Source organism: Poecilia formosa, unplaced genomic scaffold, assembly GCF_000485575.1.
Source record: "Poecilia formosa unplaced genomic scaffold, Poecilia_formosa-5.1.2 Scaffold490, whole genome shotgun sequence".
In the NCBI taxonomy this organism is placed as follows: Eukaryota; Metazoa; Chordata; class Actinopteri; order Cyprinodontiformes; family Poeciliidae; genus Poecilia; species Poecilia formosa.
In genome coordinates, this window is record NW_006800429.1 from 300,469 (window position 1) to 328,182 (window position 27,714).

A 27,714-nucleotide genomic window follows, 5' to 3' on the forward strand; every position below is an offset into this window, starting at 1 on the left:
CCTGATCAGAACGGATTTATAAAGGAGCGCCAAGCCCACCATGGTACCTGCCGTGTGCTGAATATAATCCATGCTAAATATGAACATCCCGATACAGCTTTCACTTGATGCAGAAAAAGCATTCAATAGAGTGGAACATAATTATCTATACAATGTTTTATCTCAATTTGGCTTGGGTAGTTATTTCATAACCTGGATTAAAATAATTAATAATAAACCCACAGCCTCAGTTATAACGAATAATATTATATCAGATTCATTTAATCTAGCTAGGGGAACACGTCAAGGGTGTCCCCTCTCACCCCTTCGTTATTCTGGCAATTGAACCATTGGGTTTTGCCTTAAGGAACAATCAAAACATACGGGATGTCAGAATAAAAAGTATTGAATCTAAAATTTGACTGTTTGCAGATGACATTATTTTAATGTCTAATCTGAAGCGCTCAATCCCTCAACTACTTAAAATTATTCATGAGTTTGGTTATAATTTCGGTTATAAACTTAACAAAGCTAAATCCCCCATCCTATTTTTAAATCAGTCCACCTCACAATTAACATGGGGGGACGACTAAATCTCGAGGACTAAATCTCGCTCAAGTTATCAAGATAACGAACAACAGTGATTTCTAACTTGGCGTTTGGACTGATATTTAGCCCTCTCCTCACAAGTTCTGCAGGCGGCGTATTTCGACTTATTAAGAGCGCGAACACCGTAGATATCCTCTTCTTTTGCCCTTTTTTGGAGCACAGACGTTAATGTTTGGTAGTCCGGTCTCCTCTTTCCAGAGCAAACGTCCTCAGCCGAGGACGTTTGCTCCTCGGCTCCTCGGCAGCAAACGTCCTCAGCCGAGGACGTTTGCTGTTTTGGAAGATTGGCCAGATCTTCCCCTATGACAGCTCTCTCTTGAGTCCGGTCTTCCAACGCCGCTTTTGTCAGTGCAGAGGTTGAGCTTTTAGACTCAACGGCCTCCTCTGTACCGCTAACTTCCCCAGCCGGGGACAGATCTGTCTGAAAACTCATTTCAGACACAGCCATCTGAAATGAGTTTTCTGACCGATCTGTGTGATCGATCTGAAAACTCCCACGATGGTCTGACTCACCGCAAACTTTTCCAGCCGGAGAAGTTTGCTGAGAGTTTTCAGATCCATTTGACTTAAAACTCCCACAGTGGCCTGATGGACCACAGCAAACTTTCCCAGCCGGGGAAGTTTGTTGCGAGTTTTCAGATCCACTAGAGTTTAAACTCCCGCAATGGCTTGATGGGCCACAGCAAACTTTCCCAGCCGGGGACTTTTGGCTCTTCTGGGAAGTTTGTGTCATGGTCGGGGAAGGGTTGAAAAGATAGGCGTCGAATTCGTCGTTCTCAATCGACTCATCCTTGTAGCTACTAATGTCGAAAGTTATGCCAGGAAGGATCTTATTAAAGATCTTCCTCACTCCTGTGGTGATCAAATATCCTGCACTAAAAGTCAAGGGGAAAAACACGGTAGCTACGACCTGTTCCATCCGTAAAATCGCTAAAAAACACAGAGCTAAGAGNTAAACTCCCGCAATGGCCTGATGGGCCACAGCAAACTTTCCCAGCCGGGGAAGTTTGCTGTGACTTTTGGCTCTTCGGGGAAGTTTGTGTCACGGTCGGGGAAGGGTTGAAAAGATAGGCGTCGAATTCGTCGTACTCAGTAGACTCATCCTTGTAGCTACTAATGTCGAAAGTTACGCCAGGAAGGATCTTATTAAAGATCTTCCTCACTCCTGTGGTGAACAAATATCCTGCACTAAAAGTCAAGGGGAAAAACACGGTAGCTACGACCTGTTCCATCCGTAAAATCGCTAAAAAACACAGAGCTAAGAGTCAAAGAGAGGCTTGGATATAACCTCCTGTTTTAGGTCCAAGTATTCATAACCTCAGATGTTCTTTGATCTATGTCATAGATGAGGTCATAGCTACAATGAGTCACTGTAGTTCTGGGGGAATGTCTTGCTTCTGATCGTTGCTATGGAAACGGTCAAATCAGTTCTGCATGACTCAAACTATTAGCCCTTTGCAACTGCATCACTTAATCATTCGGGCGCCATGACGGACTTCAGAAGGGTATATTTCAGGAGGCTAGGGATTAAAACTGGGATTTTAATGGTTAAATATTAAGTTTAGATTGACAATGATATATTAAAACCATTAATTTAAGTAGTATTTTTCATCATTCTATCAGGTTTAAAATTTTGAATCATACTTGACTTAAAAATATCTTAAAAGTAAAATTAAATGCAATGTACAAACATTTGCTGCTGCTGTTGTAAATTGCGACAAGAAATTTTGCCTGTTTGGAGAAGAACTACAAAGAAATAATTTTGATTTCATAATTTTGCATGTTAGCATAAAAATAGATTAAAGTATGATCCCAAAGAAATGGAGTTGCCGCTCCATATTTGATGGGTTGTAAACGACCCACTCGAACACATTTGTTCTGTACATTGCGGAAACGTAAACAATAGAGGAACTGGGCATAAAGTTTCCAGGCTCTGCCTTGCAAGCTTGACTAGCCGGTTATAAAGCCAAGTTTACTCTTAGAACACTTCGTAATATAATAATCACCGGCATTCAAATACAACAGCTAGCATTTGGCTAATTAGCTCTAGCAAATTCACCAAGCGCCCATTTAGAACAGATAACAAAAAACTAATCTCTCACCACGTTGGGCAACACCCAGGAACAGCAGTAAGATATGATTTTATGGGAGACTTCTTACAAGTCCGTCCTTATAAGTTACTGTGCTTATCACACGTGCTAATCTCCATTCATTACGAGGTAAGTCATCCGTCTCCTCCATGACAACATCTCTGACCTTCAAGTTTCTTCTTGGAGTGTGCCATTTCTGCCTTGTTGCAATGTTGGATAGATACTCCCTTTTCCAACTTGACCAAAACTGCTCTGCTAAATAATGCATCCGCCGCCACCTTTTCCGTGCATAAATGTCTTCTTTGATGAATTTACCTGGAGGAGGAAGGGCTACCTTTGACTTCATAGTGAGCAGGTGATTTGGAGTCAATGGATCGGGACTGTTTGGGTCACTGAGGTTATCCACTGTAAGAGGTCTGCTGTTCACAATCAACATTGCGTCATAAAAGAATGTCCTTAAAGATGGACATTCTTCACTTTCTTCTGCCTTCGTTTTGGAGAACGAGGTTTCGATTCGTTTTGGAGAACGGAAGATGGAGAAAGGAGAAAGGACAATGTTCCATCAAGGCTTCTATAGTGGAACCTCCAGTGCAGAAACTGGTTCTACTATTAGAGACTGTTTAACTATAAGAAATCATTATTTCTTATAGTTATAAGAAATCATTATTTCTTATAGTTAAACAACTTGTTAAGTTAAGTTCTAATGATTTGAGAGTATTGTGTTTATTAAATGTGATGTTTATGTTTCGATATGAAATGGTGTTAATATTTGATTAACTGTCGAACAGTTGAAACAGTTGGAATACATTTTAGTTAACTTGTAATATAGAAATGTTAGTTAATTAAATACATGTATTGTAAATTTAATGTTATTACATAAAGTAAGGTTTATAGGTTAAGGGAAAAGGTTAGAACCACTAAGAGTTACTAATGGTATTTTATTTGTATGTTTATAGTTCATGTATAAAGGCTGTTGAATAAAGAAACGTGAACCATCAGTTAAAGAGACCATATTTTCAACTGGGACGCTACATGTCTTACCATAAAGATTTTCAACATTTCCTTTTTGAAATTAATGGATTAAACAGTCATTGAGAATTCTTTAGGATTTCATGAATGTTTTTGAGATTTTTTTGTTCTTTTATTAAACAAATTGTATTATTTTGTGGAGCTACTTTAGAAATATTTACAAACAATTTTGCAATATTTTTCCTCTTTAAATGTTCCCTTCAAAATCCACAAATAGAAACAATTTGAGAAACAATTTTAATGTTTCTTCTTCTCTTCTTTAAAAACTTTGATCATGAATGAAAACTAGAAATCAAGTGAGGCTGAGGCAACAGCAGAAACGCAGACTCGCTTAAACTCTGATTTTCATCTTTTTCACAGAAAATCTGGGATAAATTCACAATTATGTGTTAGTTTTAAAAACCAGAGGAATGAATAATCACTATATTTAGAAATGAAGCCAGAGAATATTAATGCAACGTTTCACAGAACAATAATAAACTGTGTTTATTGAATGATTTAGATATCAGTTAGCATCTTATTCTCCTAGCTGAGCTGTGTCTGTAGTAGCTGCAGATTTTCGGCCACTTCAGGCTTCCGTAGAAACATGTGTCAGATGAAGACCTCACCGACGAAGATCCAGGCGCTGTCCTTGTACTCGCTGTGCCAGGACACGGCCTCTTTGATGCCCAGGTCGGCCTCGCGCTCGTTCAGCTCATTGATCAGCTTCACCTTCGTCAACGGACTGCAGATACAACAGAACGGCCGAGTCGGACTCAACAACCAAACTGGACAAATTGGGACAAGTTGAATAAATCCATGCATGGTTTAAATATGTATCTCCTTATAACAGACAAAGCAGCTGCTCTGCATTAGTCTCATCCATCCTCAGGTGTGAAGTCAGGTCAGACTTCACACTGGGCATCAGCCCCCACACCCCCTTCCTCGAGGTTACATCCTAGACCAGGTGTCCACAAAGTCTAAACCAGTCCAACCTCCGAGTTCCAGCATGAAACTTCTGGTAGCAAGGGGAACCTTTCACATCAAATAATCACATAACTAAATAAGGCTGAATCATTTTTAAATCCCCAGGAAGAAAACGGTCCAGATCTAAAATGATAAAGTTTTGGTTTTATTGTGTGAGCCGATTTAAAGAGCACCATATTTCTGTCTCTGTGGATGTTCTAGTTTGGGTTTGTTCTGATTTATCAGCCAGTTATTGATACACGTAAGTTCAAATTGATCAGATTGTGAATGAGGTCCGGGGAGGAGCGGAAGAGCGGCTGCTTCCCGGACCAGCTGCGACTGCAGGTCGGATACAGTCTGCAGGAATAGGTCCTCAGGATATCAGTTCACTACCAGCCTGAATGAAGGAGAAGAATCACTTACTTCATGGTTTAATGCAGCTCGGAGGAAGCGGCGCGAGGAGGAAACGGTTTACTCTGTTTACATGACCAACTTCCGCTTCAAAACTCTCCTCTGTTGCCACCTAACGGTCAGATTGATACAGTACTAGTTGGTTATTAAAACGCATCTACTGTAAATCATCTGAGAGTTTAAAAGATAAAATAATTAAATAACTTAAATTAAATAAACATTAATAAGATCTGAGTATTTTTCCTTCTCAATAAACCTGATAAAACAATCCGTTCTACTCCCCTCCTCTAGGGGGCGCTGCGAAGCTAGCTGTTAGCTGTTGAGCCGGTTTAAAGTCTGTCTGGTCTGCTCGTAAACGTTACATTTATGTTTAATTTAACCTCTAAATATTTCAGAAAAATAGTTTATTCCGACGTTGATCAGTTTGATGTGAGTTAGAGTCATGAAATATCTTTAGTTTTAATATAATTTAACTGAATGCAATAACCTAGCTGCTAAATTAGCTCTTCTGCTGTTAACTGAGGGAATTTAAACTTTCAGGATTTTTACGTAAATAAACCGAACCGAACTGAAGCGGATCCAGCTCCTACCTTCAGCGGTAAGTACATTTAATTTAAACCCGAATGCTGGAGCTAATTTAAAGCGTCCTGTCAGTTTCTGAATGTTGATGTTTCTGTTTGGTGGAACAGAGAGGGATGGAAGTGAAACTTTACAGGAGCAGAGGTAAATAAAATAGAAAAAAAAAGGCAGAGGACGCTAAGGACTGGGGTCAAAGGTCCAAAGATTCTGGAAAAGAGGCAATGTCATTTTATTATTATAAAATATTTCATCAACAAGGTAATTTAAAGAGTTTTACATGATTAGAAGGAAAATAAAACAAGAAACAAGCACACACAAAAAACACATGACACAGCAGGCAAGAGGTTGAAAAACAGACACAGATTATGATGCTCCGCTACTCACCAGATCAGCTCTAACCAGGTAGGTTTCAGCCTGGTTTTGAAAGGACTCGATGTTTCGGCTGGTTTTCAGTGTTCTGGAAGTCCACAGAAACTGAATTCTGCTTCTACATGTTTGGTTCTGGTTCTGGATGCAGATCAGAACCTTCAGCAGCAGCTCTTTAATTCATTCAGTGATTTATGAACCAACAGAGGGATTTAAACAGGCGGAGAAGAGCAAGAATAATTGTTGCTTTAAATTAAGAACCTTTTATCCGTTTAATGTTATAAAGCTGCTATGTCATCACCCGGCCCGTATCTGACTAGACTCCAGAACCGGGTCAATTTGGACCTGTCTCAGACCTGATTCTGGTCTAAACTGGCTGAGTTCCCAGTAAAAACAACTGGGCTCTTTTCTGACCAATCAGAATCCAGCCTCAGCTGTGCCGGGTTTGGGTGAGTTCTGTGGCTCCTCCTGCCAGACAGGAGTTCAGCCTGTGGTAACCTTCTGTTTGTCTCAGAGGGACCAAGACGACGACGATGATGATCTCTCAGCTCTTCATCTTGTCCTCCAAGGGCGACCATCTCATCTACAAGGACTGTATCCTTCTGACCCGGTTAGTTCCAGGTCCTGGTTATGGTTCTGGGTCTGGATTTGGTTCTGGTCAGCCTGGCATCAGCCAATCAGAGGCCAGCTTTATTTCAACACTTGACTCTGAGACTCAGACCGTGGAGAGGCAGGAAGTGATGTCATCGACGTTTTCTATGAGAAGGTCACAGCGCTGACGGGAGACCAGCCGCCCGTTGTCATGGTAACGCAGCCATCCCCCTCTCTCTCTCTCTCCCTCTATCCCTCCATCTGATCCTCTGTTTTCCTGCAGAGCCACAAAGACCTCCACTTCGTCCACATCAGGCAGGGCGGTCTCTACTGGGTTGCCACAACGACAGCTGACTCCTCTCCATTCAGCATAATCGAGTTCCTGAACAGGTTGGTGTTGGTTCGCCCCCAGCTGCTGACCCATCGGCAGGTGGTGACCTCTGACCTCTGCCCCAGGCTCAGCGGTCTGGTGAAGGATTACTGCGGCAGCCTGTCAGAGAAGGCCATTCAGATGAACTTCGCCCTGATCTACGAGCTGCTGGACGAGGTGCTGGTGAGTCTGTGGCCACAGGGGCATCTCTGCTGTTGGTCTGATGATACATAAGATCAACCTACATAAGAAGAACCACAGACAACGTATATGAGTTTTCAACCAAGCTTTCATGGAAGGAGAAATCGCAATGTACAGCTCCTGCGAACCATTCATTACGGGTTCTGCCGAACTTCCGCTGGAGCTTGTCTTTTATTTTCACACAAGGGAGAGATAAGAATGAAAAGCAAGTTTTGTCTCTGCAAACTGAGCCAGAGCCCGAGCTCCGCCCACACGCACAGAGCGCTTTGTGTTACTGTTACTCATAGTAACAACTTATTTAACTGAAAATGTTTTAAGAATGTCAATAAATATGAAAAATACAAAAGTTAAAAACTTGATCAGTCTCTCTGTTGGAATAATCAGAATTATTTTACTGTTGTAGACAGAAAAAGAGCAACAACTTTGTTTTAATGAGAAACATGAAAACTGGTAAATATTGAAGCAGCAGAGACCCAAGAAAGATATCCGTGTCCGTCTGTCCATCTGTCCTGCTCTAGACATGAATCGCTGTGTCAGTCTGAATAATCATTTAGCTCCATGTGAAAGCGTTCAGGCTGTGACTCCATGTCTCCAGGACTACGGCTATGTCCAGATGACATCATCAGATGTCCTGAAGAACTTCATCCAATCAGAGGCTGTCTCCTCCAAACCCTTCAGCCTGTTCGACCTAAGCAATGTGGGACTGGTACGTATCGCCCCCTACTGGGGCCCCAAGTCAATACCTCCCTCATAGCCGGGCCCTGGTCAGAACCTGGTCAGAACCACATCAGGCTCTGATTCCATCAGCAGAGGTTCTGCTCCTCAGGTCCAGCAGTCTGGGCTGAGTTGGACCAACATCTCCAACTTGTTGTTCTGGTCCAGGTTCCAGGTGAAGCCAAGCTTATCTGGTAGAATCTGGACCTGTGGTGCTGGTTCTGATGGTTCTGGTTGTTGTCTTTTGCAGTTTGGAGCGGAAACCCAGCAGAATAAAGTTGCTCCCAGTTCTGCTGCCACCAGACCGATCCAGTCCAGCAGAGACCCGGTACCAGCACTCTGGCTGTGTTTGACCAGAACCGGACTGCTGGTTCTGGTCACTGACGTGGTTCTGTTGTTCTCCAGGGAGGGAAGAGTGAGATCTTTGTGGACGTGATTGAGAAGATGTCGGTGGTGATTGGCTCCAACGTGAGTTCAGTCCAGGTTCTCCACCACCAGTGATATCCAGAACCAGAACCGCAGCCTGGAGGTTCTGGAGGTCCAGACTCAGAAACAGAACCCAACAAACCCGGTTATGAAGTCCATCAGAACCTGATGGTGTCATTCAGAGTCTCAGTGGAGACGTTCTGGACTTATCTGGAGATGAACTGGACTTTCTGTTCTCCAGCTGTCAGAACCTTTACGGTTCTGCTGGTTCTGTTGACCCATGACCCGAACCTTCAGCTGCAGGCTGAGCTGTCTGTGTTCTGACCCACAGGGGGTTCTGATGAAGGCCGACATTGAGGGAGAGGTCCGAGTCAAGTGCTACATGCCGAGCTGCTCCGGTGAGTCTTAAGAACCAGAACCAGAACCGTGTGTTACTGGGACACCTGTAACACGTGTTACAGGTGTCCCAGGTAACACCTGGTGTCCCTGGTGTTACCTGGGACACCAGTAACACCTGGTCCCAGTAGCACCAAGTGTTCCTCTGTCTCCCAGAGATGCGGATCGGTCTGAACGAGGAGTTCAGTGTGGGCAAATCCCAGCTCCGAGGTAAGACCCATCCCCTGACCTCTGACCCCTGACCTGTCCAGTAGCAGGCTCTGTCCACTCAAAGGTTCTGACCCGTCCAGGTTACGGCGCCGCTGTCCGGGTCGATGAGTGCAGCTTCCACCAGTCGGTCCAGCTGGACGAGTTCCACAGTCACCGGATCCTCAGACTATGTCCCAGCCAGGGAGAGGTGACCTCTGACCCCATCATCACTGAGCTCTTCATCCTCTGATGACCTCACTGACCCCTCCTCTTCCTTCTCCAGCACGCAGTGATGCAGTACCGGCTGAGTGACGAGCTGCCGTCAGCGCCACCGTTCCGCCTCTTCCCCAGTGTGGAGAGGGACTCAGCAGGACGGTAAGCCCCGCCCCCTCAGGGATTCTGGTTCTGGTTCTGGTTCTGGTTCTAGTCTTCATCAGACTGGAGAACTGTTAGATTTCACCAGCAGGGGGCAGCATCACCATCACCTCTGGATCCTCAAAGTTTCTGCTTTTCCTCATTTTACAAAACAAATATTTTATTATTCTCCATCTGACCTTTGACCTTATCCCCATTCTATACCTATGGTGATATCACTTCCTGAGTTCTTGATGAAGCATTTCCAGAATATTAAAGCTGCTCAGCCTGTTTACAACTGGCTGTTCCTATCAGGGCATCTCCATGGTAACAGTGAACTGCCACCTGGGGGCTCAGGTCCCTGCAGATGAAGCTACTCTCTGATTGGCTGCTCTAATGAAGGTGTTGTTGTCCTCCTCAGGCTGCTGATGTACCTGAAGCTGCGTTGCGACCTTCCGCCCAAGAGGTCAGTCTCCCTGCTTCCTGAGGGGGCGGGGCCAGCGGCTCAGATGGAGCACACCTGCTGCTCTGCATCACTCGGCTCCCTGAGCGCAGCTGGAAATGGCTTGTTTGTTCAGGAGGAAATTGATCTGGGTTCTGTTGGTTCTGGTTGGATCAGTGGCAGTACCCAGGCCACTGACCCGCTCTGACCAGAACCAGGCCGGCCTGCTGCCACACCCTGCAGCCACTGCTCTGGTTCAACATGCAAATCAGGGCAGAGTGGCTGCAGCTCACCTGGCGGGTTGCTAGGAGACCACAGGTAGCCGGGCTCCTGCTGGGTTCCTGTCTGAGGAACAGCAGTTGCTGGATCTCCTGGTTCTGAACCGTTTGGTTGTACCTGAGCGGGCCTGGTTCTGATCCTGGCTCCGCTGATGGAGCTCAGTGACCCGGTTCTGATCCAATTCCAATTTGGTTCTGACCCTGTTCTCACCCACAGCTCAGCAGGACATCAGTGCTGCTTTTTCTGCATTTTCGTTTTGAGTTTTGCTCACTAATTCAGGTTCAGATCATCTCCTGCCTCTGGTTCACAAACAGAAACCAGCTGCATAAACTATAAAATAACAGAAGAATCAAAGATTAATATAGAACAAGAACCCGGTCAAAACTGACTCAAAAGTAACCGGTTCTACCATCCAGCAGGACGGGTCACATCTACATCCATTCATGGGTTAGAATGGCCTAGTCAAAGTACGAACCTGGATCTAAGTGAAAATATCTTGTAATTATGTGAAAAAATTCATATGGTGTGAATAACTTTCATAAATGTAATTAATTTAAATTATTTAGTTTAATTGCCCTTTGGGAAAGTATTAATATTATTAATAAAGTATTTTTGAATTTGAATTAAATTGAAGGTCAGGATTTGTGAAAACATTTCAGTTCAGGTTCCTTCATGGTGGAAGAAAAACTGTCCATCTAATCCAACAGATTATCTACCTTAGATTACACAGGAACAAATCAATGGGTTCACAACTGCAAACTACAGACACTATAGTAAGTTACTGTAACAGGAAGTAGAAGTCACTGTAACAGGAAGATGGAGCACAATGATGATGATGATGACATCACCTTCTTCTCTTTGTAGCACTGCCATCAACCTCTCCGCCTCCATCCCGGTTCCTAGAGGTGCTGTGAGGTGAGCGTTGCCATGGAAGTTCTCATTTGACTGTGGTTCTGGTGTTTGGCTTCCGACCGATTTGGTTTGTAAAGTCGGATGGAAATAAGGAGCCAGCATCCGTTCCTGATGGATGGTTCTGGTTCTGATCCGATGGAAGAACCAGAACTTGTCTGGGCCATGGATGGATGCTGACCCCATGGTGACTCCATGGTGACCTATGACCCCTGTGACCTCTGTGTTTCTTCTCCCCAGTCTGTCCCAGGAGCTCAGCAGTCCAGATCAGAGCGCGGAGCTGCAGCTGCAGAACAGAACTGTGTTCTGGAAAATCCCGCGGTTCTGTGGAGGAACCCAGCTGTCCGCCCTGTTCAAGGTGACCCGGTTCTGTGCTCTCTACCTGCTGGTACCAGAACCTGCTGGTCCACAACCATGTGTCCAATTTTTGACCCAGTTCTGGAATGATCTGCTCCATATTTTCAATCATCATCAGAGCAGATGGGTTCTGGACAGGTCTGGTTCTGGACCAGTCTGGTTCTAGACAGACCCATCTCGTTCTGGACCAGTCTGGTTCTGGGCTGACAGCGCATGGTGTCAGCAACAGAACCGCTGATTCTGTCCTTTCCTCTGTCCCCAGCTGGACGTTCCGGGTCTGAGCTCCGCCTCCATGCTGGAGGTCGGTCCGGTCGGGCTCAGCTTTGAGCTGCCTAAGTGGACCGGAACCGGACTGCAGATCCGCTTCCTGCGCCTGTCTCCCGTCCATCCCGGCCCGTCTCAGCGCTGGGTCCGATACGTCACGCACTCCGACTCCTACATCATCCGGATCTGACCCAGTTCTGAACCGGCTGGACCTGGTCTGAATCTCTGGAAATTCAGTTCTGTTGGAGCTTTTAAAGCAGAACTCTGAGCCTAGAACCAGGAGGAAGTTCTGTGCTGATTCAGCCTGATCACGCTCACTGACCCGTTCCACTTCTGCTTCAGAACTTCCTGCTGATAATGATTCACCAGCCGACCTGGACCAGTGTGGCGCTGAAGGTTAAGCCCAGCTGCGGCCCGGCCCGACTCGCTGGGCTCGTCCCTTCCTCTGGGGTCCCACAGGAAGGCCCGCGGTTCTGATCCAGAACAGCGACAGGAAGCGGAGGAGGCTGCAGAGACAGCAGTAACTGGGTCGGCTCTGGACTTCCTGATGGAAACAGTTCTGACAGGCCCGGTTCTGAGCAGCACCTCCATAACATGTTGCTGCTCTGCTCCTGGTCAGGATAAAACCAGAACCGGTCCAGAACTCCTCTGACCCACCCTGAGGTGATAGTTATCGCAGGAAAAGTTCTCCTTCGAGTTCTGTGATTTGAATAAGTTACTCTGATTTGCACTTATGCTAATCAGTTAATAGCACAGCTAATTTTAGTCTATGTTTCTGAATTCTGAAACACTTATTTCCTTGGATGTTTTTTAAGATTTCAGTTGAATAAAGTTTGACATCAGGGGTTGAAGTTTTAGTTTTTGACTGTTAAAAATCTTCTAAAAGTTAGACGTTATAGTCATGCTCTTATTTTGAAGTCTGTGGACACAGCAGTTTAAAATCTGCTGAAGTCCTGGTGCTTTCTGACTGAACCCTACCACGGTCAGTTAGGCTAAACTAGCAACAGCGTTAGCAACAACTGTGAAACTTAAACATGGTATAACTCATGTCACTGACACATGGGGCATTTCAATATGACTGAATTTAGTGCTTTAGCATTAGCTTCTGCTAATTACTGTGTTGGTATACTTACTTAGCGTTAGCAGAACTAATATTTATGATTAGTACTTTAGGGTTAGCGTAGCTAGGTTTGTAGTTAGCGGTCCTACCACTGAGTTAATGTCCTACCTTAGAGGATAATAGAAGCATCCATACAGGGTGACCTCTGACCTCTGGAGGGAGCCTAATCTCCTTACCTGCTCTGTTAACAGAACTCTGAGGAGATTTCAGATCCATAACTGAAACAATAACAGAAATATTATTTTGATCAGTTTCACTTCCTGCCAGATGTTGAAGCTTCCAGATGTTTTTCCATGAAGACTTCCAGCTGTGAGCCCAGCCTCTTCCTCCTCTCCCTCCTCTTCCTCAGCCTCTGGGCCGTGTGCAGAGCCGACCAGAGCTCCTGCAGCTGAGTGAACATGTTCTGCTGATTAACATCTCGTTCTACTCAGTGGACCACAGGATGGAGCCGGGTTCTACTGGGACCGGCTGGAACACGTCAGCACCAAGAGTAGCCAGGATCTGGACCCAGACTGAGATTCTGGTCAGGACTCAGAACCAGAATCTCGACAAGGATCGAGGTTCTGGACGAGCTTGAATCAGTTCTGACCCAGAACCAGGAAGTTTTCAGTTTTGTTTTCATGTTAAGAATTTTAGTTTCAGTTTCTATGGCTTCTTATTAAATATTAGCATAAACTAAAAACAAAACACCTTCCTGCTGAGTCATCCTCTCTTCTACTGCTGTAGAAAAGTTTCACAGCCAGATGAACTTCGGACTTTCATGATAATTAATGTTCATCAATAAATCATGGAGTTTTGGTTTTGATCTGGGAACCAGCTAACCGGGATCGGCCCAGTTCTGCTGGTTCTGACCTCAGATAAGCAGAAGGAAGCGGGTCAGCACCACAGACCTGCTGCCTCAGCTGTTCTGGGGAATCAACAACTGGCTGGACTGAACCGGTCCTGGGTCAGAAGAACATGGCCAGCGCAGAGTTCAGCTGGACTCACCGGTCCCGGTTCTGAACCGGTCCCAGCTTGTGGATATTTCCTCTTTAATAAATGAGCTTTTATGCTTCTGACTCATTGAAATTATTTTATTTTCAACTATTAGTTTATTTTCATTTTTATTTTTAACAGTTTTTCAGAAACTTGTCAGGCAGCTTCAGACTGATCATGTAAAAACTAAAACAGGTGAGTGAGGGAGAAATTATGCATGCATATTTATCAAAATATTATCAATATTTGTTATCTTTATTTACATAATAAAGTTAGAGCCCTGAACCGGTCCAGGTTCTGATCTCGATCCTGAATCGGTTCTGGTTCTGAACCGGTTTTGATCTTCTGGTTCTGAACCGGTTCTGGTTCTGCTCCCGGCCCGGTTCCTCTCGGATGAATCCTGATCTGTTGAACGTTTCACGCATCGTGTTGACATGTTGGAGGACTCCGCGTTGCGCAATCTGCAGTCTGCGCGCGCACACACACGCACGCAGACGCAGGTTTGTGTTCCCGCATCCCCCGTCCTCCTCCTCCTTCTCCTCATCTGGACCTAGTCCTTCACGAACCTTAAATCCGAGTTGTAACCTTCGCAGTTACGGTGAAAGTACGTTGGTCCTCGGTAGTGCGGGTTAACGGCGCGCTTGGTCCTCACAGACACAGCAAGCCCGCTCTCACACACGCAGCCGTTGCGGAAGCTCGGAGCAGCCGAGGCGGCGCTAAAACCTATTAGCATACTAACCAGTTCTGGGTGGATGGACGGCTGAACGGAACCTCCCGGACCGAACCGACACCGCCTGACAACCAACAACACTCCGCCGGCTCAGGCCTCATTTTGTTGGGATTCTGCTGCCGTCCGCCTGCCGAGGAGATGGGGGACAAGGCGGGCACCAGGTAGGGCTGTTAGCCGCTGTTAGCTGCGGTTCTGACGGGCTGAGCTAGCGTTAGCAGCCGCTCTGCTGGTTCTGGACTGGGGAGCTGGGCCAGGCGGGACCGGCGGGTTTAACTGCTTTATTGAAAGGGGGTACCCCAACCAGGGCGAACAGAACCCTCGGGGCTCGTTTCGGATCTGTTCCCCCTGAGGACACCAAGGCTGCGGGCGAAGTTAGCCCCGCAGCAGGGTGGGGTTATCGGGGCAGCCCAGGCTCCAGAACCGGTCTGACCAGAGCCACTGCTCTGGGACTGGAACAGGTTAGGGTCGTGGGTGAAAAACACGACTCCAGCATGAAGACAGGTGGGCGGAACGGACCCTGGAAATCCTGGAGTTTCACGGAGATTTCCGTTATTTCCACCCAGGGAACACACCGAGCTACTCCGGTTAAATATCAGCCTGGTTCTGGGTCCACCTGCTGGTTCCGACCCAGCTGGAGGAGCGGGTCGGCCCGGGTTCAGTCACTGGCCTGAAGCCAGTAAACAGGAAGCCAGCCTGACGGCCTTCTGGTTCCTGCAGACACCTGAAAGGCTGTAGTTTGTTGTGTGTTTTCATCAGAACCAGAATCAGGCCGGTGGAGCCCACTAACCTGCTGCAGAACCTGTTGCATGTGGATCCAGTCGAACCGAGAACTCTGAGTCCCAGTTTCACATCCTGGTTTTAGGAGTTTCCGGGTCACCTTCCATGGAGACCCAGGATTCAGTTCAGGTGTTGCTGTGGGGTAGACCAGGCCCCAGTAGCAGTTGGTGTTACAGTGACTCTTTGGGGCCTCTGACTGCATAAGGTTGCTAACAGCTGATGCTCCTCAATAACCTGTCCAGGATGACATTTGGTTGGGAAATCGTTGCTTAGTGACCACGTGAACTCAAAGTCTCCCAGAACAGGTCCCATCATGATCCAGTTGATCCCATCAGAACCAGTCAGGAACCTATCGGGTTCTGATGTTCTGTTTGCTGCTTTAAGGATCCACCAGCTGGTTCTGTGTTCGTTCACTCTGGTTTCCATGATAGCAGTCCTGTTCTGCTGATTCCAGAACCGATATGGGTCGGGCAGCAGTCCGGCCCAGATCGTTTGTTTAGGAAATCTTCAGTTTTCCATTTTGGAAACGTTTCAACTTCCTGAATCGCTGTTCAGCCACTTCCTGTCAGGAAGCGGCTGGCAGGGCAGGAAGTGAGGAGCCAACATGGCCGCCAGCTGCAGGGGGAGAGTTCTGGTTCTGCTGCAGCCGAGTCCACAAAGACTCACCAGGGGGAGCAGGCTGGTTCTGGTTCTGCTGCAAGTTCTGGTTTTGATTCTGATTTAGTGTTTCCTGCTTCAGTCCAGCTGGTTCCAGTTCACACAGAGAAACCCAGAACTTTCAGAACACTGAGACTGGAGTCAGGGTTTTGTTGCCGGTTCTGGTGACACTCTGTGCTGAAGCCAAAGGCTGGGTGGGTCTTGGTGGTTCTGGTTCTGGTGATCAAACAGAACCCAGTTTGGACCAAAACTAGAGGTGCAGACTAGGCCAGAGGAGCCTCTGGTTCTGTAGAACCCGGCTGGTTCTGGGTCACATCATCAGAACCAGCCCACAACACCATCCTTTCACTGCCGTCTTCCCGTCTGTTCATTTGATTTCTAGAGAGAAGAGGCTTTCAGGATTGTGACCTCTGACCTTTGTCCTACCTGTAGAGGCTGATATGGAGCTTGTTTCTCTGAGCTTCCTGCTCTGTCCTTTGACCCCAAGCTGACCCTGCTGAACCAGGAGCCTTTCTTCAGGTTCCTTCAGATAGAACCAGAATCAACTTCTCCTCCTCGTCGTCTTCTTCCTGCCAGCTGGCGTTTTCCCAGCAGGCCATGCTGCAGCAGGTGGAAGTGATTCCCAGGAGGAGCTTCAGTCTGTAAACACAGCGACATCAGCAGCTGGGCCAGAACAAGAACTCGGTCCAGTCTGGGTCTGATTCATTAATACTGAATAATAAACAGGAGATAAAGGTCAAAAGTCAACCAGATTAACAGAACCTGAGATGGTGGGTCGGCTGAACCGTTGGACCGGAATTCTCCTAGAATCAGAACCTGTTGATTTCACCACTGTGGAGCTGCTCCAAACACATCACTGGTTCTGATGGTTCTGGAGGTCCAGCAGCTTGTTATTGTGTCAGAGGTAGAGCAACCTGCTACTTCCTGTTTGGTGGTTGTGGTTCTGATGGTGGCAGGAAGTGAGCGTTGGACCCGATCAGAGTATAAATGACAACTTCCTGAAGTTGTGACGGGCCTGGACCCGGACATCCAGAACAGTACACAGGCTGTTCTGGTTCTGCTCACATCCCATAGGGTCCCATTAGGCTCTGGACTTTGACTAGGCCTCTGACTCTTCCAGAGGCAGTTGTTTAGAGAAGCTGCTGCTGTCATCAACCACTTCCTGCTGACTGCACACCAACAGGAAGTTCACACACACACATACTTCCTGTGGCTGCTGTCGCAACCCACCTGCAACCTGTCAGAACCACTTAGAACCCCATTCTGGACCAGTGGTCCCGTGCAGAACCACTGGCCCTTTCAAACACCTTTCAGAACCAGCAGCTTGTCTCGGACCCAGACTAACTTTCTTCTTCTTTTCCTCTTCCTCCTCAGAGTCTTCAAGAAGTCCAGTCCGAACTGCAAGGTGAGTTCTGCTGAGTCCGGTCTCTGGTGGCCGGACTCGGGTTCTGTTCAGTGGTTCAGGATCCACTCAGGGATGCTGATGAACTAAAACTGGATCAGAAACAGGAAGTGAGCTATAAAGCCTGACAGAGGGGGAACAGCGCCTCCATGTGGTTAACATGGACCTTACAGGTTCTGATGGAGACCAGTCCATCAGAACCTTCATGGGTCAGTACAAAACAATAACCCAGTCAGACAGTAGAGCCAGGTCCGGTTCAAACTGAATCAGGACAAAACCGTGGCAGGCTGTAGGAGGAGGTTCTGTTCCTGGAGGAACCCGGGTTCTGAACACAGACACAACAGAACCTCCAGAACCTAATGAACAGTTTAGAGAGCTGATCTCAATGTCACTGACAGAACCAATGAGAACCTGGTCCAGTTTCTGGTTCTGCTTTTAACTGGACCTCCTGGTTCTGACCCGCAGCTCACAGTCTACCTGGGGAAGCGGGACTTTGTGGACCACCTGGACCACGTGGACCCAGTAGGTGAGTCCCGACCTCCAGAACCCTCAGATGTTTGACCAGAACTCGGTTCTGGACACCAACTGATGGGTGTTTTCCTCCCAGATGGAGTGATCCTGGTGGACCCGGAGTACCTGAAGGACAGGAAAGGTGAGCCGGACCTCAGAACCGTCATTGGGTTCTGTTGGAACCACTCCTGAAGCTGGAGGGTTTTTGTCCTTCAGCCAGACGGGTCGGTTCTACAGAGCGTGTCAGACCCAGCAGAACCCAGAATGAAGGTCCAGTCAGAAGCTCTGGGTCTGAACCCTGACTCCGGAACCTGGATCTGGTGGGTCCCGTTGACCCTGTTGACCTGTACTCCTCCTCTTCTTTCTACAGTCTTCGTCACGCTGACCTGCGCCTTCCGGTACGGCCGGGAGGACCTGGACGTCCTGGGCCTGTCCTTCCGGAAGGACCTGTACATCTCTACCTTCCAGGTGAGACGCTCCGCCACGAGGAACCGCCGGCTCAGACTGACACCAGAACCATGGTTCATTTAGGAGGATACAGAACCCACGAATCCGTCAGCTATAAACGCCGGTTCCCCCTGACACCCTGCTGAGCCCGGTGGGAGGGCGCTAGGGCAGTCATCCAGCGGCCTGCTGTTTTTGAGTTGAAAAACTTTTGAAGTTGACAGAAAATGATAAAATATCACAAGGTAATTATGTGTTATTGGAAAACATTAATAATACCTAAACATCGACTATAAAATATTTAAAAAGCCAAACATAAAAAAAAATCCTGAAATAAATAAACAAGCTATGCCTATCCTGGTGGGGGCAAAAGGAAAGCCTGGTGGCCCGCCAGGCTTATAATACACTGGGGGAATCCTTGAAACGCCTCAACACCTGATTCCCCAGCGCTCAACACAAACTTCCAACAGTGTGACTACAACCCAGCTTTTAGAGTTCTGACTGAGAAATGGTTCCTCAGTCATCTATGAGGAACCATTTCAGGAGAATACACCTCTGTCTGCTATAAACGGCATAATTCTTGCTTGGCCTGTACATGCACAGCACATACTTTCAAAAGTGCAACTATAATTGTGGAGTGATTAGACCCCTTTTATATCCTGGTAGAGACCCATAGAGTCTCTGTAGAGTCCTGTTGAGGCCCCTGCAAATTAGTGCAGCCCCATAGAACCCAGTAGAGCCCTGTAGAACCATCCACCTGCAGCTAAATGCTGATCAATGACAAGCTTTCTCATGTCGTGTTCTTCAGGCGTTCCCTCCTGTTCCTGAGGAGAAGAAAGCCAACAGCCGGCTGCAGGAGCGCCTGCTGAAGAAGCTGGGCCAGCATGCCCATCCTTTCTACTTCACAGTGAGTCCTTTCTACCACTACAGCTCTACCTAACTCTAGAATGGTTGTTAGAATCTGCTGAAGCTGATGGGTTTCAGTGGAGCTAAGGTTCTGGTCCTTTGGTTCCTCCATCCAGCTGTGTCTGTTTATCTGCTGAACTAGATGATAGCAGAGCCTTGGTTCTTTTCAGCATCTCGGAGGCCTGAACAGAACCGGGTGCAGGTTCTTATCTAAAGGAAGTGACTCAGTGATTCACTCGCTTCCTGCTTCGCGCCTCTGCAACCAGTTTCCTCTGCAGCACGGCATTGTTGTACTCCAGGTGACCCTCTGGCCACACTAAGACCTACAACTGTGGAAAACTTCTAGAAATTACCTTTGACCTTGGAGGAAACAGTGAAAGCTGCTTTCTGATTCTGCTGCTCCCAGATCAGGGTCCAGGAGGGACACCCGGGGCCCTAGAGGGCCTCCTGGTCTTTTCAGAACAGAAGAGTCTCCAGAGCTCCGGTCTGCAAAGCGGCACTGATATTCATCAGATCTGGGTCTCTAGTTTATAATTTATAGAGATTAAAGTGTTAATCTCACTGCAGACAGTGAGCCATGACCTCTGACCCAGGGTTTAAATGAGAGATGAGTGAATGCATCCCATAATAACCAGCAGTCTATATAGCGCTTAACATTGATGATGATGATGATGGTTTAAACTATGATGCTTACTGTATTCCAGATTCCTCAGAACCTGCCGTGTTCGGTCACCCTGCAGCCCGGACCAGAGGACACTGGGAAGGTAACATTTCACCAATAATCACCAATATTCATCATTGATCAACAGTAGAGCTGAGTGTCTGGCTCATGTCTGAGGGAACCAGCACCTGGACTCTAACTGGACCACTCCAGAACCTTAATGTTGATCAGGTTAAAAGACGACTTCAGGGGTATGAATTATTCTGAGCCTAGCTGTAGTAGAGGAAGCAGATCATCAGATAAATCAGCTGGACTGGCCCGGTTCCACTGGACTGGTCTGGCAAGTAAGCCAGTCAGTCAGCATTAGTCCATCCTGGTTCTGCTGGTTCTGAAGTGAACCCGGTCTGTCCTCCTTGTAGGCTTGCGGTGTGGACTTTGAGATCAGAGCGTTCTGTGCCAAGTCCATAGAGGAGAAGATCCACAAGAGGTGAGTTCAGAGCAGCAGTTCCACCCTGACACCACCAGGTGGTGCACTTCCATCCCACCAGAGTTCCCAGCGCTTCCAGTGTGCCCAGTGCTCCCATTGTGCTGTGTGTCTCAGGAACTCGGTGCGCCTGGTGATCAGGAAGGTCCAGTATGCCCCGGAGAAGCCGGGCCCTCAGCCCATGGTGGAGACGACCCGCAGCTTCCTGATGTCGGACCGCTCCCTGCACCTGGAGGCGTCGCTGGATAAGGAGGTACTGCTGCTGCTTTGTCATCCTCCTCTTCGTCGCTCACCTCACCGCTGTCCTCAACCAGGACTCTGTTTCCCATCATGCAGCTGTACTACCACGGAGAGCCCATCAGCGTGAACGTTCACGTCACCAACAACTCCACCAAGACGGTGAAGAGAGTCAAGATCTCAGGTCTTCCTTCTCCTCCTCTTTTATCCTCCTCTTCTTCATTTGTGCTTAGTGGGACCAGAAAGTTCTAAAGAACCCATTGATGTCACACTCTCTCTCTCCGCAGTGCGCCAATACGCCGACATCTGCCTGTTCAGCACTGCCCAGTATAAATGCCCAGTGGCCCAGCTGGAGGCAGAGTGAGTCTCAGTTCAACCACAGCTAACACGTAATGATGACGATGATGATGATAATAATGACTTCAGGCTTTCTGCCAGAAACCTGTTTGAAGATCAACTGGTTCACATACCAGCTAGAAACTGGTCTAAACTAGTTTGAGATAGGTTAAGCTACTTTGGACCAGTTTTAGTTGGTGTAAACCAGTCTGAACTGGTATAAGCTGGGTGAACCCGTTGCAGTTGTTTTGAACTGGTTTAAGGTAGTTGAGTCACTTAAACCGTTTCACATCTGTTCACATGGTGTTTTAGCTTTACGCCAGAATAGAAACTGGTTTGAACAGGAACTCTGAGACTAACGCCAGCCTGTGGTTTCCATAGCGACCAGGTGTCGTCCAGCTCCACCTTCTGTAAGGTGTACACTCTGACTCCAACGCTGGACAAGAACCGGGAGAAGAGAGGCCTGGCTCTGGACGGGAAGCTGAAGCACGAAGACACCAACCTGGCCTCCTCCACCATGTAACACACACACACACACACACACACACACACACACTCCATCATTGACATTCATTCATTTCTACAGCCTGACCCTAAGCAAAAGTCTTACCTTAGCCCTAAACCTAACCTCTGACCCAAAAACAGCGTTTCCTCTCATGGGGACCAAGGAGCAGAGGTCCCCACAGGGACACAAAAACCTGATTCTCTCTCTCTCACACACACACACACGCGCACATACACACGCACATACATACTTGCTCTCTGCTATGGTCATATAAACTCCTCTTCCTCCTCTTCTTCAGAGTGAAGGACGTGACCAACAAGGAAGTTCTGGGCATCCTGGTGTCCTACAGGGTCAAGGTCAAGCTGGTGGTGTCACGCGGAGGGTAAGACACTTCCTGCTCCACTTCCTGTTTTCTTATTGGTCACATTGGGAAGAAAAAACAGTCAGTTTCCGTGGCAACAAGCCCCTTATGGCCAATCAGAGCTCTGCGGGTCAGGTTCAGGGCTGCTATTGGATGCACTATTCAATTTATTAGCTTCAGTAACAGACTGGACCCGTCACAATAAAAGCCTGCAGCCAGTTGACTGAGCAGTGATCCCAGTTAGTGGCTACTGTTCTGGTTCCACTCGGTTCCAGCAGCTTCCTGTCTGTCCTGCAGGGACGTGTCGGTGGAGCTGCCCTTCATCCTGATGCATCCCAAACCAGTGGAGCCGCCTGCATCCCGCCCACAGTCAGGTGAGACATGCCGGCACTTGCCCTCAACCCATTTCCATGGCAACCTCCACCGCTCACCCTGTCTTTGGTTGCAGCCGTGCCGGATTCGGACCCGCCTATCGACACCAACCTCATCGAGTTTGACACCAAGTGAGTCACCGACGGGTCTGATCAGCTGCTGGCTCTGGTTCTGGTTCTGACTGTCTGTCCATCTCGTCCTCTCAGCAGCGTCTCCCAGGACGACGACTTCGTCTTCGAGGACTTTGCCCGCCTGCGCCTCAAAGGCGTCGTGGATGACAAAGATGAGGACTGCTAGGAGGATGCCTCACGCTTGCTTCAACACACACTGATACACACACACACTCTGATCCACACACACACACACACACTGATGCACACTGACACGCTTCATCACCTTACATTCCCCAGCAGGGGGCGGGTGAGAGCTGGACTGCATTGAGGCTCAGTGGTTCTTCTCCTGTTTCAACTCCTTAACCCCCGTAAGCCCTCCTCCTTTTCTTCAGTGGGTGGGGCTTAGAGGTGACTACTTCCTGTTAGGTGTCCCTGAACGTGGATTGGTTTTGTCTCAAACCAGCGTCCCCCTGTCCTCTGTGCTGCTCCAGTTCAGCTTCAGACTGGGAACCAGTACAACCAGTCATTCAGGCAGCAGGAGCCAATGGTCAGCCTGTAGTTGAGTAGAGATCTGCTGCCACCTGGTGGCTAATCCGAATCACTGATGTTCTGTTGGTGTCTCAAGTTCAGGAGTCAGAATCCGGTTCCTCCCAGTCCCATGATCAACACCAGCGTTCCCAGTCCTATTCCACTCCACATGAACTGGCTGAACCGGTCCGGTCCTGTCCGGTCTGGTACAGCTCCTGGTGGTGGCTTATTGAAGGAAGTGGAGGTTCTTCCTGATGGTGCCGATCAGAACCAGAACTAACTTCACTTGTTCCTGTTTTTGGAGGAGAATCTAAAAGGTTCAGATGTTCAACTTAAACGGGTTTGGAACCTGAAGAGTTCTGGTCCTTTCGAATATTGTCCCCTTTTCAGCACCAAATGTTTTGGGTTTTCGGGTTGGAGATGAGGTTCTGTCAGAACCTAGACGTTTGTTCTGCAGCTGAATCAGGGTAGTTGAGTTGTTTATAGACAGAACCGGTTCTGATCTGATTGGGTTCCTCCAGCTAGACCTGAGCCTCCATCAGTCAGTTCTCCTGTCGCCCTGCCACACCAACCCGTTCAGAACCGAGCCCCTCTCAGCCGGTCCTCCGAGCCGCCCGTCCGGCCTCGTTCACCAAGAAGAAGAAGAAGGTTTTTTTTTTGTTCCCACGCCGTGCTGTGAATCGTTGGAGCTGTGATTCTGTCCTGGTTTCGTCGTGCTCTGTGGGGTTCCTTCGCTCTACGTGTAAACAGTGCCACCCCCTGGCCGCCGCCATGCCCTGGGCCGCCGCCACGCCCTAGGCTGCCAACGCCGCCCTCTGGGCCGATGCTGCCCTCTGGGCTGCCGCCATGCTTATGTCTATACAACAGAGAAGTGATCTGGAAACATAGAGTTCTTCTTCTATTATTATTATTATTATTATTATTATTATGCTTCTGATTATTATTATTATTATGGTGACTTATTACTGCTACTGTATCATCAGCGACCATGATTATCCTCATAATCAGTTCAGAGTCTGTTTGCCATGTATTTTTTATTTTCAGATTTTTATTTAGTTTTCTTTTTATTATTAAAGTGAAATGAACTAACAGTCTGCCTGTTATTATTGATTATATAGAAATAAGAAACAACTAACAAACAAAAAAGCTAAAAAAAAAATTAAAGTTATACTTAATATCTGAACCATCCATCTTCCGCTTGTCCAGAGTCAGCAGCCTCAGTAAAGAGACCCAGACTTCCCTCTCCCCAGCCGTTTCTAGCAGAGTAACACCGTCCATCCAGTGTGTCCTGGTCTTCCTCTGGGTCTCCTCCCAGTAGGACCTGAACTCCTCACCAGTGAGTCTCCATCCTAGTCAGATGCTGATCCATCTCAACTGGCTCCTCTCAGTGTGAAGGAGCAGTGGCTCTACTCTGTGTCCCTCCTGGATGACTGGGCTTCTCTCTCTAAGAGAGAGTCCAGACACCCTGCAAAGAAAACTCATTTCAGCTGCTTGTATCCATGACCTTGTCCTTTTGTTCATGACCATAGATGAGGGTAAGAACTTAGATTGACTGGTAAATTGAAGACTTCACTTTTTGGCTCAGATCTCTCTTCACCAGAACAGACTGATACAACGCCTGCTTCACTGCAGACGCTTCGTCAATCTGTCTGTTGATCTCCTGCTCCATTTTTCCCTCATTCATGAACCCAGAGATACTTAAACTCCTCCACTTGGGGCAGGACCCCCACCGACCTGGAGAAGGCACTCTAACCTTTTCCGGCTGAAAACCCTCAGTTCTGGAGGCACTGATCCTAATCCCACACTCAGCTCGAACCGCTCCAATGAAAGCTGTAGATCATGACCTGATGAAGCCAATAGGACCACATCATCTGCAAAAAGCAGAGATGGGATCCTAAGGCCACCAAAGCGGATCTCCTCCACACCTTGGCTGGTCTGGAAATTCTGTCCATGAAAGTAATGATCAGAATCGGTGACAAAGGGCAGCCTTGGCGGAGTCCCACTCTGACCAGAAATGAGCCCGACTTACTACTGGCAGCCTGTATCAAAGGCTCTGGTATCCTGGTTCTCCGGGAGGGCTCCCAGAGGGACATGGTCGAATGCCTTCTCCAAGTCCACAAAAGACATGTAGACCGGTTGAGCAAACGTCCAGCACATTGATCTCTGATTAAATTTAAAATGTTGAAAAACAAAATAAAAAGCAAAAAAATAAGTAAGTAAATCAGAAATAAAGTCATGTTTGTTTAGAGCCATCCTCTCTCTGCTGCCCCCTGCTGTTCAGGAAGCTAGTGTCATTGTACAACCCCGGAGCTAGGCTGAACCGATTTTAAAGTGGTTCTAAGCAGCCTCTGGTTCTGGTTCTGTTGGATCCAAGTCATGTGAGGAACATTAGACAGAAAAGCATCACTTCCTGTTGTTCAGTTATTTAAAAGAAAAAGTTAATTATTTTCTTTATTGTGCCGTACAATAAAGTCTAAATTATCTTTTCATAAAGTTTTAGACACATCTAAAGGCTGACGGCCTCTGGGCCTCGATTAACGCAGTTTCATTCACTGCTCTTGATGGTTCATCATAGCAGACAGAAACCCGTGAGAAACTGGGAACCAGTCAGCTCCGTTTAAATGATGCAGAGGCTGACGGCACCAGCAGGGGGCAGCAGAGAACAGCGGATAAACCGGACATAGGAAGACACTTTATCCCCTCATCAGAAAATGTTATTCCTAATTATTATAATAAAATATGTTTACATCACGGCTACAACAGAAACCATCTGGAAGCCAACATGGCTGCTGAGTGTGCCGGTCCAATTCGGTCGGTCCGCTTTAGAGGTTCCCAGAATTTATTTCTACATTTTTAGCATCAGTGGAAAATTATTATTATTATTATTATTATTATTATTATTATTATTATTTATTATTATTATTATTATTATTTATTATTATTATAGTTGTTTTTGATTTTATTTTCAGAAACAGACTTTTATTTTGAAGGTCTTGTGTCGGTTCTGACCCCATTCTTCATCATTTATGGCCCACCATCATCATCATTCTCCATAAAGTGAAGTTTTATGAGCCTCGGGGTTTAATGATTCACCTGCAGACAGGTGAAAGAAAACAGAACCTCTCTCAGGTCACCGCCGACTCCCGGTTCTGGTTCCGGTCCTGGTTCTGCATGCTCGGTTCAGTCAGAACCTTTTCCCGGTTGGATCTGGAGCTACGTTCTAGCTTCTTCTACCGAACTTTGAGCTCCTCGACGTTTAACTGAAGGCTGGATTAATTGGACCGGTCCATTGCTCAGCCAACAGAATAAGAACCGGAACCGGAACTTGAGGAACGCTCCAGAACTTCTCTGGTTTCTCTATTGGATTCCAGAAAACGTTCAAAGTTCATATGAAGCAAAATGAAATACAAATCTGATTTCTGTTCAGCAGTTCAGATAGAAAGAATGAATGGATCCATTGTCCCGATTCTGAATGCGGATCTTTTTTTTAAATCCGAATTTTTTTTTTTCTGAAAACAGAAGAAGCATCGATCTGTTTTGGTCTATCGATCACATCATTTATCACTGATTCGTCTTCTGGCTCATATATTGACAACTAAATACATTTATTTATTTATTTATTTATTTATTTATTTATTTATTTATGAATACATTAGAAATGATTTTGTTAATTTCAATAATATCACACTCATTAATATTCTAGCTGAACTGACTCGTTTATCATTAATAACAACAACAACAACAACAACAATAATAATAATAATAATAATAATAATAATAATAATGTCTAAGTCATCAATAATTGCCTACATAAATAAAATAAATAGACAAAAAAAACCCACCAAAAATCAAATCATTTATTTGGACATTTAAAATGGAACCAATTAAAAACTACAATATTTCTGAAAGCAGTTTTTGTTGATAAATAAAGCGTAAATGTTTGTAAATAAACAATAAATGAACGCGGAGGAGTAGCGCGCGGAGGCGCAGCGATGATCTGAGGCAGAAGTTTAAACATCATTAAAGCTCCAATCAAACACTTGAAAAGATGAAAAGTGAAGCTTTACGCGGCTTTACAGCGCCACACTAAACTAAATACTCATCAGCGTAAAACAATAAATCTCCCATAAATCCATAAAGACGCAGATAATTCCTCCACAGGAGGCCGCGGAGGCTTCTTCAGGGTTGTCGGTTCGGGTCCCTCAGAGAAAAAAAAAATGAAAACACGGAGAGGATTCATGAGAGAACATGTGAGAAATACTCCCGACAAACAGGAAGAGTTAGAGACATGAAATATGGGAAATGAAATCATCTGTCCACTGCAGAAAAACAGGACAGAAATTCATGTTTTAAGTCTTTATTAATGTTAATTATGAATTTAAAAAATAATAATAAAATTGTAATATTAAATCAGAACAATAAAAACATATTAATGTAGAAACATGGAAATAATCAGAGTTAGGTATCTGCTTAAAGGTCTTTTTACTGTAATGAGACACACACACACACAGACACACACACACACATCTGCGAACATTCCTGCGTGTCTAGGTTAGCAGGTGTGCGTGGCTCTTTGCTTGTTAGCGCGCTGCGCTGGTCCAGCATTGATGTTCATTTCATAGAGGATAAAACCGAACCGGTTCAGAATATTGAATTACAGTAAAGGAGGAAGGTGACGTCACCAAATGTTTACGTTATAATTATGAAACGTTTTTATTCTCTCTGCCTCCTCAATCTGTAAAATATGTTCATATTTATTTATATTAAAATGAAATCTAGCTAAAAGTCTGTTTTACTCTTTGAACATCTTTATGATTATTTATATGAAAAATAAACCTGCGGAACATTTGGATCCGCGAATCGAACAGCTGTCGGTTTCATCAGAATCAGAACCACAAAAAAATAAACATGAATTAATGTTTCAATTTATCAAATATAATCTTAATAATCCTGATGAATTCAAAGCAACTCAGAGATTATTTTAAAACCGATTAAATTATGTATAAATGCTGAATTTAAACTCAACTAAATAAATTAAAACAGCTTAGATCGATAAAAAACATTATTATTATTATTATTATTATTATTATTATTAT

General features: G+C 46.2%; 3 protein-coding genes and 2 long non-coding RNA genes across 6 annotated transcripts in view; 3 read left to right on the top strand and 2 right to left on the bottom strand.

Annotated features, from left to right (window-relative positions):
* Positions 1-3,676, top strand: part of LOC107833972 (uncharacterized) — a 5,522-nt gene extending 1,846 nt beyond the window's left edge. Inside the window, exons 2-3 of the long non-coding RNA XR_001659735.1 lie at positions 3,031-3,033; positions 3,517-3,676. This is a non-coding gene — a long non-coding RNA (uncharacterized LOC107833972). The remainder of the gene's footprint in view (positions 1-3,030; positions 3,034-3,516) is intronic.
* Positions 1-5,196, bottom strand: part of rbmx2 (RNA binding motif protein X-linked 2) — an 8,749-nt gene extending 3,553 nt beyond the window's left edge. The window contains exons 1-2 of the mRNA XM_007578750.2: positions 5,076-5,196; positions 4,316-4,431 (exon numbers count right to left, since the gene is read on the bottom strand). Of these exons, the coding sequence (XP_007578812.1) occupies positions 4,316-4,431; positions 5,076-5,080 (121 nt within the window). The 5' untranslated portion in view covers positions 5,081-5,196. The remainder of the gene's footprint in view (positions 1-4,315; positions 4,432-5,075) is intronic.
* A 141-nt stretch (positions 5,197-5,337) lies between these two features.
* On the top strand, positions 5,338-12,351 carry ap4m1 (adaptor related protein complex 4 subunit mu 1). Its single transcript, XM_007578751.2, has 16 exons — positions 5,338-5,661; positions 6,523-6,602; positions 6,728-6,813; positions 6,883-6,989; positions 7,056-7,152; positions 7,766-7,876; positions 8,135-8,212; positions 8,290-8,352; positions 8,642-8,708; positions 8,863-8,916; positions 8,997-9,103; positions 9,179-9,270; positions 9,671-9,715; positions 10,835-10,885; positions 11,120-11,237; positions 11,499-12,351. Exons 2-16 carry the CDS (start codon positions 6,542-6,544, stop codon positions 11,688-11,690), a joined length of 1,329 nt encoding a protein of 442 aa, XP_007578813.1. The 5' UTR covers positions 5,338-5,661; positions 6,523-6,541; the 3' UTR covers positions 11,691-12,351.
* A 1,073-nt stretch (positions 12,352-13,424) lies between these two features.
* Positions 13,425-27,714, bottom strand: part of LOC107833973 (uncharacterized) — a 22,308-nt gene continuing 8,018 nt past the window's right edge. Inside the window, exon 3 of the long non-coding RNA XR_001659736.1 lies at positions 13,425-13,437. This is a non-coding gene — a long non-coding RNA (uncharacterized LOC107833973). The remainder of the gene's footprint in view (positions 13,438-27,714) is intronic.
* Positions 14,032-23,709, top strand: LOC103156624 (arrestin red cell). Of its 2 annotated transcripts, none has more exons than XM_007578755.2 (16): positions 14,032-14,486; positions 17,134-17,164; positions 17,627-17,687; positions 17,769-17,813; positions 18,042-18,139; positions 18,924-19,022; positions 19,726-19,785; positions 20,102-20,169; positions 20,284-20,419; positions 20,503-20,587; positions 20,691-20,763; positions 21,121-21,258; positions 21,543-21,626; positions 21,903-21,979; positions 22,054-22,108; positions 22,187-23,709. In XM_007578755.2, exons 1-16 carry the CDS (start codon positions 14,464-14,466, stop codon positions 22,272-22,274), a joined length of 1,221 nt encoding a protein of 406 aa, XP_007578817.1. In that variant the 5' UTR covers positions 14,032-14,463; the 3' UTR covers positions 22,275-23,709. The 2 variants fall into 2 exon arrangements, with proteins under 2 accessions (XP_007578817.1, XP_007578816.1); XM_007578754.2 differs by having other exon boundaries at positions 14,037-14,486; positions 22,184-23,709.

What these genes read in the sequence shown, in the direction of transcription:
- ap4m1 (XM_007578751.2), top strand. Translation starts at nt 6,542, where the DNA reads ATGATGATCTCTCAGCTCTTCATCTTGTCCTCCAAGGGCGACCATCTC. An exon ending in TCCAGTCCAGCAGAGACCCG is followed by an intron (nt 8,213 to 8,289) that starts GTACCAGCACTC and finishes GTTGTTCTCCAG; the next exon opens with GGAGGGAAGAGTGAGATCTT. An exon ending in GTTCCTAGAGGTGCTGTGAG is followed by an intron (nt 10,886 to 11,119) that starts GTGAGCGTTGCC and finishes TCTTCTCCCCAG; the next exon opens with TCTGTCCCAGGAGCTCAGCA.
- LOC103156624 (XM_007578754.2), top strand. Translation starts at nt 14,464, where the DNA reads ATGGGGGACAAGGCGGGCACCAG. An exon ending in GGACCACGTGGACCCAGTAG is followed by an intron (nt 17,688 to 17,768) that starts GTGAGTCCCGAC and finishes TTTTCCTCCCAG; the next exon opens with ATGGAGTGATCCTGGTGGAC. An exon ending in GTGGCCCAGCTGGAGGCAGA is followed by an intron (nt 20,764 to 21,120) that starts GTGAGTCTCAGT and finishes TGGTTTCCATAG; the next exon opens with CGACCAGGTGTCGTCCAGCT.